This window comes from Triticum urartu, chromosome 6, assembly GCF_003073215.2.
Source record: "Triticum urartu cultivar G1812 chromosome 6, Tu2.1, whole genome shotgun sequence".
Lineage (NCBI taxonomy): Eukaryota > Viridiplantae > Streptophyta > Magnoliopsida > Poales > Poaceae > Triticum > Triticum urartu.
Window position 1 is genome coordinate 525583318 of NC_053027.1, and position 15929 is coordinate 525599246.

The 15929-nt window shown below is 42.8% G+C and overlaps 1 protein-coding gene across 1 annotated transcript; it reads left to right on the forward strand.

Annotated features, from left to right (window-relative positions):
- The first annotated feature begins 13123 nt into the window (after window positions 1-13123).
- LOC125512652 lies at window positions 13124-14928 on the forward strand. The gene is made up of 5 exons (XM_048677749.1): window positions 13124-13327; window positions 13630-13842; window positions 13979-14048; window positions 14190-14373; window positions 14463-14928. The coding sequence occupies exons 2-5, from the start codon at window positions 13718-13720 to the stop codon at window positions 14786-14788; spliced, it is 705 nt and encodes a 234-aa protein (XP_048533706.1). The 5' UTR covers window positions 13124-13327; window positions 13630-13717; the 3' UTR covers window positions 14789-14928.
- The last annotated feature ends 1001 nt before the right edge of the window (window positions 14929-15929 follow it).

Consider the following 15929-nt stretch of genomic DNA (forward strand, 5'->3'; position numbering starts at 1 on the left):
TCTGCTGGATCAGAGTTCGCGGGACGTCATCCAGTTGAACATGTGCAGAACTCGGAGGTGCCGTGTACTTGGATCGGTCGGATCGTGAAGACGTACGACTACATCAACCGTGTTGTGCTAACGCTTCCGCATTCGGTCTACGAGGGTACGTGGACACACTCTCCCCTCTCGTTGCTATGCATCACCATGATCCTGTGTGTGCGTAGGAATTTTTTTTGAAATTACTACGTTCCCCAACAGTGGCATCCGAGCGAGGTTTATGCGTAGATGTTATATGCATGAGTAGAACACAAGTGAGTTGTGGGTGATACAAGTCATACTGCTTACCAGCATGTCATACTTTGGTTCGGCGCTATTGTTGGATGAAGCAGCCCGGACTGACATTACGCGTACGCTTACGCGAGACTGGTTCTACCGACGTGCTTTGCACACAGGTGGCTGGCGGGTGTCAGTTTCTCCAACTTTAGTTGAACCGAGTGTGACTATGCCCGGTCCTTGAGAAGTTTAAAACAACACTAACTTGACAAACTATTGTTGTGGTTTTGATGCGTAGGTAAGAACGGTTCTTGCTCAGCCCGTAGCAGCCATGTAAAACTTGCAACAACATAGTAGAGGACGTCTAACTTGTTTTTGCAGGGCATGTTGTGATGTGATATGGTCAAGACATGATGCTATAATTTATTGTATGAGATGATCATGTTTTGTAACGGAGTTATCGGCAACTGGCAGAAGCCTTATGGTTGTCTCTTTATTGCATAAGATGCAAGCGCCAAACAATTGCTTTACTTTATCGCTATGCGACAGCAATAGTTGCAAGAGCAATAGTTGGCGAGATGACTATGTGACGACACATTGATATAGATCAAGATGATGGAGATCATGGTGTCATGCCGGTGACGATGGAGATCATGACGATGCTTTGGAGATGGAGATCAAAGGCACAAAATGATGATGGCCATATCATGTCACATATTTTGATTGCATGTGATGTTTATCTTTTATGCATCTTATTTTGCTTAGTTCGAGGGTAGCTTTACAAGATGATCCCTTACTAAAATTTCAAGGTAAAAGTGTTCTCCCTGAGTATGCGCCGTTGCCAAAGTTCGTCGTGCCGAGACACCACGTGATGATCGGGTGTGATAAGCTCTACGTTCAGCTACAACGGGTGCAAGCTAGTTTTGCACACGCAGAATACTCGGGTTACACTTGACGAGCCTAGCATATGCAGATATGGCATCGGAACACTGGAGACCGAAAGGTCGAGTGTGAATCATATAGTAGATATGATCAACATAGTGATGTTCACCATTGAAAACTACTCCATCTCACGTGATGATCGTACATGGTTTAGTTGATTTGGATCACGTGATCATTTAGATGACTAGAGGGATGTCTATCTAAGTGGGAGTTCTTAAGTAATATGATTAATTGAACTTTAATTTATCATGAACTTAGTCCTGATAGTATTTGCATAACTATGTTGTAGATCAATAGCTTGCGATGTTGCTCCCCATTTATTTTGATATGTTTCTAGAGAAAAACTATGTTGAAAAATGTTAGTAGCAATGATGCAGACTAGCTCCGTAATCTGAGGTTTATCCTCATTGCTGCACAGAAGAATTATGTCCTTGATGCACCGCTAGGTGACAGACCGATTGCAGGAGCAAAAGCAGACGTTATGAACGTTTGGCAAGCTCGATATGATGACTACTTGATAGTTTAGTGCACCATGCTTTACGGCTTAGAATCGGGGCTTCAAAGACGTTTTTGAAACGCCACGGAGCATATGAGATGTTCCAAGAGTTGAAATTAGTATTTCAGACTCATGCCCATGTCGAAAGGCTTAAGACCTTTGACAAGTACTTTGCCTACAAGATGTAGGAGAATAGCTCAACTAGTGAGCATGTGTTCAGAATGTCTGAGTACTACAATCGCTTGAATCAAGTGGGAGTTAATCTTCCAGATAAGATAGTGATTGACAAAGTTCTCTAGTCACTATCACCAAGTTACTAGAACTTCGTGATGAACTATAATATGCAAGGGGTAACGAAAACGATTCCCAAGCTCTTCGTGATGCTGAAATCGACGAAGGTAGAAATCAAGAAAGAGCATCAAGTGTTGATCGTTAACAAGACCACTAGTTTCAAGAAATGGGAAAAGGGATAGAAGGGGAACTTCAGGAACAACGGCAAGCAAGTTGCTGCTCAAGTGAAGAAACCCAAGTCTGGACCTAAGCCTGAGACTGAGTGCTTCTACTGCAAAGGGACTGGTCACTGGAAGCGGAACTGCCCCAAGTATTTGGCGGATAAGAAGGATGGCAAGGTGAACAAAGGTATATTGGATATACATGTTATTGATGTGTACTTTACTAGTGTTTATAGCAACCCCTCAGTATTTGATACTAGTTCAGTTGCTAAGAGTAGTAACTTGAAACGGGAGTTGCAGAATAAACAGAGACTAGTTAAGGGTGAAGAGACGATGTGTGTTAGAAGTGGTTCCAAGAATGATATGATCATCATCGCACACTCCCTATACTTTCGGGATTAGTGTTGAACCTAAATAAATGTTATTTGGTGTTTGCTTTGAGCAAGAATATGATTTGATCATGTTTATTGCATTACGTTTATTCATTTAAGTTAGAGAATAATTGTCATTCTGTTTACATGAATAAAACCTTCAATGGTCATACACCCAAGGTGAATGGTTTATTGAATCTCGATCGTAGTGATACACATATTCATAATATTGAAGCCAAAAGATGCAAAGTTAATAATGATAGTGTAGCTTATTTGTCGCACTGTCGTTTAGGTCATATTGGTGTAAAGCGCATGAAAAAAATCCATGCTGATGGGCTTTTGGAATCACTTGATTATGAATCAGTTGATGCTTGCGAACCATGCCTCATGGGCAAGATTACTAAGGCTCCGTTCTCCGAAACAATGGAGCGAGCAACATACTTGTTGGAAATAATACATACTGATGTATGCAGTACGATGAGTGTTGAGGCTCGCGACAGGTATCGTTATTTTCTGACCTTCATAGATGATTTGAGTAAGATATGGGTATATCTTCTTGATGAAACATAAATCTAAAACATTTGAAAAGTTCAAATAATTTCAGAGTGAAGTGCAAAATCATCGTAACAAGAAAATAAAGTTTCTACGATGTGATCGTGGAGGAGAATATTTGAGTTATGAGTTTGGTCTTCATTTGAAACAATGCAGAATAGTTTCGCAACTCACGCCACCTGGAACACCACGAGCGTAATGGTGTGTCCGAACATCGTAACCGTACTTTATTAGATATGGTGCAATCTATGATGTCTCTTACCGATTTACCACTATCATTTTGGGGTTATGCATTAGAGACAACTGCATTCACGTTAAATAGGACATCATCTAAATCCGTTGAGACGATGCCATATGAACTGTGGTTTGGCAAGAAACCAAAGTTGTTGTTTCTTAAAGTTTGGGGTTGCGATGCTTATGTGAAAAAGTTTCATCCTGATAAGCTCAAACCCAAATCGAAGAAATGTGTCTTCATAGGATACCCAAAGGATATAGTTGGGTACACCTTCTATCACAGATCCGAAGGCAAGACATTTGTTGCTAAGAATGGATCCTTTCTAGAGAAGGAGTTTCTCTCGAAAGAAGTGAGTGGGAGGAAAAGTAGAACTTGATGAGGTAACTGTACCTGCTCCCTTATTGGAAAGTAGTTCATCACAGAAATCTGCTCCTGTGACCCCTACACCAATTAGTGAGGAAGCTAATGATGTTGATCATATAACTTCAGATCAAGTTACTACCGAACCTCGTAGGTCAACCAGAGTGAGATCCGCACCGGTGTGGTACGGTAATCCTGTTCTGGAAGTCATGTTACTTGACCATGATGAACCTACGAACTATGAGGAAGCGATGATGAGCCCAGATTTTGCAAAATGGCTTGAGGCCATGAAATCCGAGATGGGATCCATGTATGAGAACAAAGTATGGACTTTGATTGACTTGCCCGATGATCGGTGAGTCATTAAGAATAAATGGATCTTCAAGAGGAAGACGGACGCTGATAGTAGTGTTACTATCTACAAAGCTTGAATTGTCACAAAATGTTTTCTACAAGTTCAAGATGTTGACTACGATGAGATTTTCTCACTCGTATCGATGCTTAAAAGTCTATCCGAATCATGTTAGCAGTTGCCGCATTTTATGAAATCTGGCAAATGGATGTCAAAACTGTATTCCTTAATGGATTTCTTAAAAGAAGAGTTGTATATGATGCAACTAGAAGGTTTTGTCGATCCTAAAGGTGCTAACAAAGTGAGCAAGCATCTCGGAGTTGGAATATATGCTTTGATAAAGTGATCAAAGCATATGGTTTTATACAAACTTGCGGTGAAGCCTGTATTTACAAGAAAGTGAGTGGGAGCACTACTGCATTTCTGATAAGTATATGTGAATGCTATATTGTTGATCGGAAATAATGTAGAATTTCCTGGAAAGCATGAAGGAGTGTTTGAAAAGAGTTTTTCAAAGAAAGACCTTGATGAAGCTGCTTACACATTGAGCATCAAGATCTATAGAGATAGATCAAGATGCTTAATAAGTTTTTTCAATGAGTACATACCTTGACAAGATTTTGAAGTAGTTCAAAATGGAACAGTCAAAGAAGGAGTTCTTGTCTGTGTTGCAAGGTGTGAAGTTGAGTGAAGACTCAAAGCCCGACCACGGCAGAAGATAGAAAGAGAACGAAAGTCATTCCCTATGCCTCAGCCATAGGTTCTATAAAGTATGCCATGCTGTGTACCAGATCTATTTTATACCCTACACTGAGTTAAGCAAGGGAGTAAAATAGTGATCTAGGAGTAGATCACTGGATTGCGGTCAAAATTACCCTTAGTGGAATAAGGATATGTTTCTCGATTATGGAGGTGACAAAAGGTTCGTCGTAAAGGGTTACATCGATGCAAGTTTTGACACCGATCCAGATGAATCTAAGTCTACATCTGGATATATATTGAAAGTGGGAGCAATTAGCTAAAGTAGCTCCGTGCAGAGCATTGTAGACATAGAAGTTTGCAAGATACATACGGATCTGAATTTGGCAGACCCGTTGACTAAACTTCTCTCACAAGCAAAGAATGATCACACCTTAGTACTCTTTGGGTGTTAATCACACAACGATGTGAACTAGATTATTGACTCTAGTAAACCCTTTGGGTGTTGGTCACATGACGATGTGAACTATGGGTGTTCATCACATGGCAATGTGAACTAGATTATTGACTCTAGTGCAAGTGGTAGACTGAAGGAAATATGCCCTAGAGGTAATAATAAAGTTATTATTTATTTCCTTATATCATGATAAATGTTTATTATTCATGCTAGAATTGTCTTAACCGGAAACTTGATACATGTGTGAATACATAGACAAACAGAGTGTCACTAGTATGCCTCTACTTGACTAGCTCGTTGAATCAAAGATGGTTAAGTTTCCTAGCCATAGACATGAGTTGTCATTTGATTAACGGGATCACATCATTAGAGAATGATGTGATTGACTTGACCCATTCCATTAGCTTAGCACTTGATCGTTTAGTATGTTGTTATTGCTTTCTTCATGACTTACACATGTTCCTATGACTATGAGATTATGCAACTCCCGTTTACCGGAGGAACACTTTGTGTGCTACCAAACGTCACAACGTAACTGGGTGATTATAAAGGTGCTCTACAGGTGTCTACGAAGGTACTTGTTGAGTTGGCGTATTTCGAGATTAGGATTTGTCACTCCGATTGTCGGAGAGGTATCTCTGGGCCCACTCGGTAACGCACATCACTATAAGCCTTGCAAACATTGTAACTAATGAGTTAGTTGCGGGATGATGTATTACGAAACGAGTAAAGAGACTTGCCGGTAACGAGATTGAACTAGGTATTGAGATACCGACGATCGAATCTCGGGCAAGTAACATACCGATGACAAAGGGAACAACATATGTTGTTGTGCGGTTTGACCGATAAAGATCTTCGTAGAATATGTAGGGGCCAATATGAACATCCAGGTTCCGCTATTGGTTATTGACCGGAGACGTGTCTCGGTCATGTCTACATAGTTCTCGAACCCGTAGGGTCCGCACGCTTAAAGTTCGTTGACGATCAGTATTATGAGTTTATGTGATTTGATGTACCAAAGGTAGTTCGGAGTCCCGGATGAGATCGGGGACATGACGAGGAGTCTCGAAATGGTCAATACATAAAGATCGATATATTGGAATGCTATATTCGGATATTGGAAAGGTTCCGAGTGATTCGGGTATTTTTCAAAGTATCGGGGAGTTACGGGAATTCGTTCGGGGAGTCAATGGGCCTTAGTGGGAAGGAGAGGCATCAGCCAGGAGGTGGTGCGCGCCCCTCCCAAGCCCAGTCCGAATTGGACAAGGGGTTTCGGGCGTGGCCCCCCTCTCCCCTCCTTCTCCACTCCTCCTCCTTTCCCCCTTCTCCTAGTTGGACTAGCAAAGGAGAAAACCTACTCCTACTAGGAGTAGGAATCCTACTCCCTTGGCGCGCCCCTCCTAGAGTCGGCCTCCTCCTCCCTCCCTCCTTTATATACGGGGGCAAGGGGGCACCCCAAGACACAATAATTGATCATTGATCTCTTAGCCGTGTGCGGTGCCCCCCTCCACCACAATCCACCTTGATCATATCGTAGTAGTGCTTAGGCGAAGCCCTGTGTCGGTAGCATCATCATCACCATCACCACGTCGTTGTGCTGACGAAACTCTCCCGTGAAGCTCTGCTGGATCGGAGTTCGTGGGACGTCATCGAGTTGAACGTGTGCAGAACTCGGAGGTGCCGTGCGTTCGGTACTTGGATCGGTCGGATCGTGAAGACGTACGACTACATCAACCGCGTTGTGCTAACGCTTCCGCATTCGGTCTACGAGGGTACGTGGACACACTCTCCCCTCTCGTTTCTATGCATCACCATGATCCTGTGTGTGCGTAGGATTTTTTTTTAAATTACTACGTTCCCCAACACCGCGTCCCCCCGAGCGCCGCCGCCTGCGCCGAGAGCGTGGCCGCCTTCGCCGAGAGTGCCGCCGCATCCGCATTGAGCACAACCGCTTCCACTGAGAGGGCGTCTGCGGCAGCCGACAGGGCAGCTGCAGCAGCCAAGACAGCTGCAGTTGTTGCTGCTGTGATAGCGGCTGCAAACGCCGAGAGCGCTCGAGCTACCGTCTGTGCCGCCGATGTCGCCCTGGCCCGGGTCGAGGCCGTCCACGCCAATATCGAGGATGCACACGCCAAGATGTTCCAGGCCACCTCGGACTCCAGCATGCAATCCACGTATGAAAAGGCGGTGGTGGCCATGGAGCACCTGCTTTCCCATGAGGTCGCCGAGCGGGAGCTGGAGATGCAGGAGGCGGCGGAGATCGAGGAGCGCCGGGAGGAGGAGTTGCGCGTGGCCGAGGTCGAGGTAGAGAAGAGTCTGTCTGTCGAGGAATCGGCGGTGGAGTAACAACGCGAGCTGGCGCATCCACTACTACGAGTACTACAACCTTGAGGGCGGCGCCGAGGACGAGGACGAGGACGCGGTCAACTTCAGTAGAGGGACGCGGAGTCCACCAACGGCAGCATGTCGCCAGGACAAGTCATCGACGTCTCATCTCACACCGGCGATGCATAGGCCAGCGCGGCGACGGGATTGTTAAAATTATGCGTACTTAGGCTTTGTTTTTAATGCTGGTCTTTTGTTAGAGCAATGTTTAGGTCAACTGGCTCTGTTTAATTACTAAAATTGCTCGATTCAGTAAGTGTGGTATGTCTACTATACGCTCTTTTGTGTGCCCAAATTAGCAAGCGATGTTAAATTGTGCAATGACGTGCCCGGGGAAATTTCCACCAAAATTTGAATTATCAAACTCATCCCATGCGCGTAAAGCAGAAGAATCGTTTTGCGATGCACACAATCATTCAAAATGAATGGTCCGGCGGCACCGCGTGCAAAGTTTCCCTCCATATTTTTAAAATTTTGGCCTACCGCCAAAATATCTACTCCTGCCCCCTCCCCTCTTCCCCACCCTTTTCTCCCCGACCACAAGTCACATTTCCCCTGTTTTCTCCTTCCTTCCTAAGCTATAGCCACTTTCTCGCTCTCGCCGTCTCGCATCCTACCGCCGGGGTCACCATGGTCTTGTTCAAAGACCTCTCCAGCGGTTCCTCCTCCGGCGACGACTCCTTCACTCCCCGGGTATGCCTCTCTTCTCTCTCTCGGGTTATGACTTGGAATGAAGAATTTTTACCCGGCGGTCGATTTGAGTCATTTCTTCCTCTTGTAGCTTCCTAGAACCATCAGTGGCAACGAATGGAGCGGGGTGGCTGAAGATCTATCTGCTCATTGTCACCATCAATCTCCATGCGTGAAGTTAGTTGCGTTTGAATCTGTGGACAGTGGGAGGAAGTTTATGGCATGTGCAGAGAAGGTTAGACCCTCTTTCGTTGTTACAAAACATTTATTAGATGTGATTCAGACACTGTCATGGTCCCAACCCATTCATACCACACCTTCAACCAAACGCATCCTAAGACAGTGTCACAATTTGTACCTAGTATCTAAAATTATTGCCATCTCATCAGCGCTGCCATTAGAAAATTATTTAGCACCGCTTCAACAGTTTGTGCAGCCAACTTTGGTCCACACATCCGAGCAGCCAAGCAGTAAAATACTAAATCTTTATGGCACGAAGGAACTGGGCATCGAAGCAACTAGGTGCTCCGGAGTCCGGGTCCCTGAATTTTTCCACTGCATCGGCTCGCCCATGCACGACACCGATGCGAGATGTAGCAACAATTGTCTTTACTCCAGTTCTGGCATACATAGTGGACGGCCTTAGTGCTATTAGTTCTATGTTACTAAATTTGTGCATGTACACACCTATTAGTATCAATTTGCTGTCATCCAAACATTGTCGCTATGTTGTTGCAGTTATATTTACCTTCCTCATAAAATGGTCAATTTTTTATTTATTGTACATGACTAAGAACTTGTAGTGTTGTTGTAGTTAATATAGCTTCCGATGTTTCAGAATTTGGTTGTTGTCTCAGTAACAATTAATTCATTTGCACATTGATCTTTTTGAGAAGATATGTCATAATTAACATGTTTCTTCAGTTTTTCAAAATAAGCATTGGTGATTTTCTATGTTGCTATAAACCCATTTCCCCAACAATTGTTACCGATCTAGTTTTAAATATTATAAGATAAACGGAAGTGTTCTTACTTGGAGTGGGTTGATCAAGAGTGGCCATAGTCTTTGAAGATGTGCCTAGTGAACAGAGGTAGGCTTAGAGAAAGTGTTGTCAACGCTGAAGAATATTTAAAGGTGCGGGATAAAAAGAGGAAGGTGGAGAATGAGCTCATATTTTTTAAATTAGACTTTGCTAAGATGGTGTTGGTGAAGGAGGAGGCACTTTCCCAGTTGGCCAGTGCAAAACAAGTTCTTATTGAACTGAAAGCAGAGGTGGATAAGACGAGCCTGGATGATCTCGATTAGAAAAATAAATATATTGTTCTAATATTGTTCTTATGAAGTTGAACTAGTTATATGTTGTATTGTGTTGTTTTCATGTAGCTATCGTACTATGATGTTATAATATATTTATGCGCCTGATATGAAATTGGCAAACAACTGTTCGATATGAAATGTGAATTTGCGTAATACTGGAATTATTAATTATAAACTAATAAACTTGCTAAATGTGTCATGAAACTTTGCAAACGGTTCTAGCAGTAAAAGCGCTTGTGATGGATAGTCCAATGCCAACAGTTTTCTTTATCAAATCGTGTGTGATGTAGTTGATAAAAGCAAATAGTTAATCAAGGCAGAGCGTGTGTGATAGTTACACCTTTCACACACGAGGCTACACATAAAACTGTGTGGGATGTACATACAAACGAAAACGTTTCCGCTGGGTTGACTGCGTGGAATGTACATAAGAACGGAAACATATTTCTTCGATTGACTGTGTGTGATATACATACCTACGAAAATGTTTTTCTGGGATTCACCGTGTGGGATGTAAATACCTACGAAAATGTTTTTCTGGGATTCATTGTGTGAAATGTACATACCTATGGAAATGATTGGGTTTCGATACCTCGCCCGATCGCACACGAGCTCATTTGGTGTCCTACTCCCAGGAGGGCCTATCCCCGACGATTTTTGGGTTGTGTCGGAAGGAACCCCCTATCGTCCACACTCACTTGGCAACGGTTCCAATTGCCGTCACGGTTAGGGGTTAAAAACCGTTTGTATAACACCGACACGTACCAGTGTTATGGAGCTAGAGTTAGGGCTAACGGAGGCCTATGGGACCCACGAGCTAGTTTCATTTAAATCCTGCAAATTAGAGTCTAAAACAAGAGCAAAAGGGTTTGAAAATGTAAAAATATTTGAGACGTATCAACGAGCTCCTAAAGAATGTACAGCCGCATATGTGATTTTTTTTCAAAGTTTTCCACCATTCTCTTGGAAAATGTGAGTAATGTTTCAGATCATGAACAAAATTTTGAAACACTCCCTCCGTTCCACAACTAACCTAGTGTCATACATTATGGGACGGAGGGAGTACTTCACATTTTTTGAATTTTTGAACATTTATCGAAACATGTGAACAAAATTTGAAATTAGATCACAAATTAAAAAACAAGAACAATTTATAAAATCTGTGAAGAAAAATTGGAAAATATGAACATTTTTTGAATTTGTGAACGAAAATTGAAAACATGAACATTTTTATAAAAGCAAACATTTTAATTCTGAAAGAACTTTTGAATAAACAAACATTTTCTAAATTTGAGGAAAAATTTGAAAAACAGGAATATATTTCGAATTTTTGAACATATTATGGAAAAGACAAACAAATTTTGAAAACTTCCAATTTTTTATTAAAACCCAAACATTTATTTTAAAAGAAAACAAAAATGAAAACACGAATAACTTCATGAAACACAAACATTTTATTTTACGGCAAAACAAATCTTGAAAACCTGAACAAATTCTGAAAATTATGAACAAAATTTGAAATTCCGAATATTTTTTGGAAAATGTGAACAAATTTGGAAAACATGAAAAACAATTTGATCATTCTCAGAATTTTGAACAATTATTATAAATTATGTACAAAATTCAAAATTCCAAACATTTTTCAAAATCACGAATACATTTTGAGAATGTGAACAAAATTCGAATTTTTCGAATTTATTTTTATTATGTTGAAGATTTTGTGAAATTTTCTATTTTTTAAAATAAAAAAGAAAGGAAAAAAGAAACAGAAAGAAAACAAGAAACAAGAAAAGAAAAGAAAAGAAAAGAAAAGAAAGAAACAGAAAAACGAAACAATAAAAAACGAAAAATAAAACCATAACTGGAAAACTAAATAAAATGTTTAGGAGGCTTCTGGAAGGTTCCCAAACCGGAACAGATCAGGTACCAACGGTGGGTTACACACTTGGATGGGCTGGCCCATACAATCGATCAGGGTGTGCGATACCTCGACTATTTGCCACAAACGCGACAAATAGGAAATGCGCGTGTTGTGGACCGAGCCGCATGATATAGCGTTTCACGAAAGAGGTACAGTGAAGCAAATGGGTTTCATGAGGCCCAAAATTGTGATGAGAGCAGCGGCCTATCATGGGCAGCGATCATTAGTCAGTCGCGAAAGAAGCGAGCTTTACGTGCAATTTGGGGCTAATCGGACGGCCAAAAACACTCAAAAGTGATGCTCAAACGGCTGCAAACACTCATGGCCTGGGAGGGCTGGAACATTGAGCAGTTATAATGTTTCTAATTATCATTAACATATCCTTATTTAGTTTTTTGGTCTTTGGAAATATACTTTCTTCACGAACCTTAAATTTCCTCTTCTTATGGTCTCTTTGATAGTTATTCCGGCAATTCTCTGCATTATAAGATATACAGTCAGTTTAAATTGGTGTAATGTGATTGAATAAGCATAAAAATAGAGTATTTAACCTCCGAAAATATAGTAAAAATGCTCCTATCATTCCTCTCGCCTCTGTGCCTTCCGGCGCTAGTGAGGTGGGGGGGGAGGGGGGGAACCTGGTCTGGGGTGGCTATGTAGTCTAAAGTCACCCTAGATATACCTAGGGTTAAGTCTAGGTGTATGGCTGACGATGGTGCCATTAGTAGCGAGGAATAAGTTATCCTCATTCTAGCAATGTTGTTCGACATCGGTGGAAGGCATGTAAAGTTTCAGTCAGGGACAGATCTTGGCCCTTATTTTTTGTCTTTGTTCTGTCTAGGTGGTCACGAATGACATCGTTTGGCGAAATGAATGACGGTGGTTCGTGTTTTTGATCTTCTGATTTAATCTCTGATAGGTGATGCACGATCAGCTCTTTGTTAGGAAACTAGTGAGGTAAGGTCTTCTCGGCTCTGATTTGCCGGATCTAGGATGGTTGTGTACTCAACTTCTTCTCTGGGGGTGACAATTTGTTCCTTATGCCGTTGTCGACGATTTCTTCTGGCTACCATCGACAACTTCCTGACCGCTACGTCAAGAACGCCCCCTAGATCGGAGGGTGTTTCGAAAATCTAGATGTGGCATCGAGCTTTGCTGATGGCGTGCCCACAAGCCACGATGAGTACATGAGGAAGACGAACCTACGTGTTATCCCTACGCGGGTATATCCAAAGGACCTATGTGTTATTTTCTTCTTTTGTAAGATTTTTTTGTAAATGTTGAACAATTTTAATTAATACATGGCCTTGTACTTTTTGCAAAAGAAAAATTGTATCCCTACTGTAAGTTTTTTACAACGTGCTTTTCAAAAGATCATGTTATCCATAGAAAATCTTAGATTAATATATTTTAAAAAAAAATACCAGGTAAATCTTACTATCCACTATCATCATTCACTATCTAGAGAAAAAATTATATAAGACCAGGTCTCACGGTTAGTAGGTGAGACCCGTCCTGATGGATGACACGTGGCATTTACAAATCACAAAGCATCTAATCTCTTCCTCCGATTTTAAATGAAAGATGAGGGATGTTTTGTGATTTATGAATGTCAGGTATCATTAGGAGGATCTCGCGTGACACCTGGTCTCGTAGATTCTTTTCCCACTATCCAGAGCCTTCTCCCCTTCCGCTCCTGGCGGCCGTACCGCACCGTGACCGCCGTCGCCTCAATCTCCACCAACACTCGCCGCCGCCGACGCCGACACCGCCACCGCCATCGCCGCTCCCCTTCTTCGTCGCCCCTCAAGACATCGCGCCACTGGGTCTCCTTCCTCTGAGGTATGAGCATCTAGGTTGCTTCCCTAGGTTGCTGGTCTCTTTGTTGTTGTTAAATCAAATCAATGAATCCCGCCGGCTACTGTAGGGCAGGGAGGGGACCTTTACGATTTCTCGGTGCGCCCCGCCTAGATCCGCCCAAGGACGCGTACCCGATTAGTTTGCCGGATCGATTCCGTGTTTTTTTGAGGAATCTATTTCATTTTTCAGAAATCGATCGATTCCGTGTTCGTATTGGCCTCTCTTTCTTCCGGCCTACAATGCAATTATAAGGAAGTATCTTTTCTATCTATCTATATATACAGATCCCACCGGTTGTGCGATCTATCCCGAGACCGCGAGCGACGAAGCAGGGGAGAGGAAGGCAGCACAGCAGCAGGATCCATCGACTCCATGGGAGCCTGGTTCTCTTACCCTGGGAAGATGATACTGGATTGGATGGCGCAGCGTAAGATCCCAAGAGTATCACCTCGATCTGATGTCCCCTCGTTTGATGTGCGTAAACCGCGCACACCAGAGTACGTGACGTATATCTCAAGGAATTTTTACCTTGTTTTCTTTTCTTATATTGTCAATACATTCCTCGATCGATTGCGTTGAATCCCTGTTTTGTTTTGTTTATTATATATAATTAATCGTTTCCTTTGATGACAGAGAATTCGATGACCACCGCATTTGCAAACTCGCCCTCTATGCCCTCCGACATTACAACTCCAACCACCCGGTACAATACTCTACTACAGATCCACAGGCTACCTGCAGCTAGTCTTTTCTCCGCCTCAATTCTTGCATATATATGTATCCATGTACTGCTTTAGTTAGTTATGCTTGTCTGAGATCCATTTCACTTGTATTATATATGCAGGATGCCATGTTCTGGTTTCCTGATCAGCCGAAGGTCGCCTGTGTTGCTTTCAGGGAAGATTACTGGTATCACCTGAACTTCTCTGCCCGCCGCACAGAAGGCAGCGACGAGCAGAGCTTCTTTGCTGAGCTACGCTATGTGCAGTGTCCATACAGACTAATTGTCGAAACATGCACCATCTTAGGTATGTGTACGTGGTGGTTCTAGTAATGTTCATGATACGCAACTTGGTTGATCCTAGCTAATTCTCTGCCTTCCTCTCTCCCTCTTCAGAAAAGCTGTTGAGCCGCTTCAGAAGCAGTTGCGCACTGTGTGTGGACGGATCCAATATTTTGCACCCAAGCGACATAGAACTTGGGTGTGGAAAGGAGGGGCATGAAGAGGAACTCTACCGTGAGAGGTGTAAATATAGCTGTGACAGGCGGAGAAAGGATTACTTCAGGAAGGAGATGCTTGAGACGCCCTCCCGGTTAGGAGGAGACAAATGCCCTAACTTTGGCGTGGAAAGGAGGGACACGAAGAGCAACTCCACTGTGAAAGGTGTAAATATAGCTGGGACAGGCGGAGGAGGGAGACGCCCTTCGTTTAGGAGGAGATAGATGCGTTCCTTGTTAGGAGGAGACGTGCCTTGATGTAGACTGAATCGACCATCGTGTTCTCTTCTCCAATCCTTGTCTAGTGCCTGTAAATTATCTTTTTCTAAGTTCCTGTGTTAAGGCTGTACGACTTATGTTTCATCTATGCAATGGAGCCAGGGAGGTCCTACCTTGTTTGCCTAAAAAACTTTTGTGAGAAAAAGTAAATTGGTGACAATTGCTCTTTTAAAAAAAATATAAAATTGGTGACAATTATGGCGCAGAGAGTGAGAGGGATGTGTTTGATGGTGGTCAGGCGTGAATGTTGTGAAGTATACCCGCTCCCAGTTATATCTGTTTGTTTCTGTTGTGCCAGCGGCTGTTTGTTTGTTCAAATCAGCTTTGTAAGATGTGCAACTATTGTTGTATCGATGTGGACTCTGTTTTTATCGACTCTGTTTCGTAAGTCAAGTCAATAACTTGTAAGTCTTGGCAGTGGAAAGTATTTTGTATGCGAAGTGTCTGAATGTGTTGGTAATATGCGATGGTGCTCTCTCAACCTTCATGTAACAACTAGAATCAGATGGATATGGTCTGCTTGGAACTCGGAACTGCAGCAGAACGCTCTGTTTTCTTGTTGTCTTGCTTTGAACCTCTGCCCTGTCGGCAGAAATATGATATGTGAGCTCAGTTTTCACTGGTGACATGGCATCAGTTGTACACAGTATGCAGGCATATCAACTTTCTAATGAACTTGATCAGTCTTGTTTAACTTGTGATCTAATCACGCACACATGTGCGCGCACACAAACAGGCTGTACACGAAAAGCAGAATGTTCTGACCATGAGGAGCATCCAGAGGTTCGTGTGCTGACGCGTCAATGGGCATGTTTGCCTCTTCGCTGCTGCTCAAGTTGACGGCCAGTTGACAACCGTGGCTGGAGAAGATGAGAGCCCTGGAATCGAAGATGGTGACTTTGAAGGCAATGGAGGTCGACATGGAGTTGAGTGCGCCCAAACTATGCGGCTGATGACGGATTGATGTTCGCCTATGCCCCAAGCTGCAGATGAACATTGAAAAACAAGAAGAGGATCAGGCAGCGGGTAGTACTCCAGAATTTTAACAGAATTTTACTCCAGAAACTTGCTGCCAAAAACATCCATG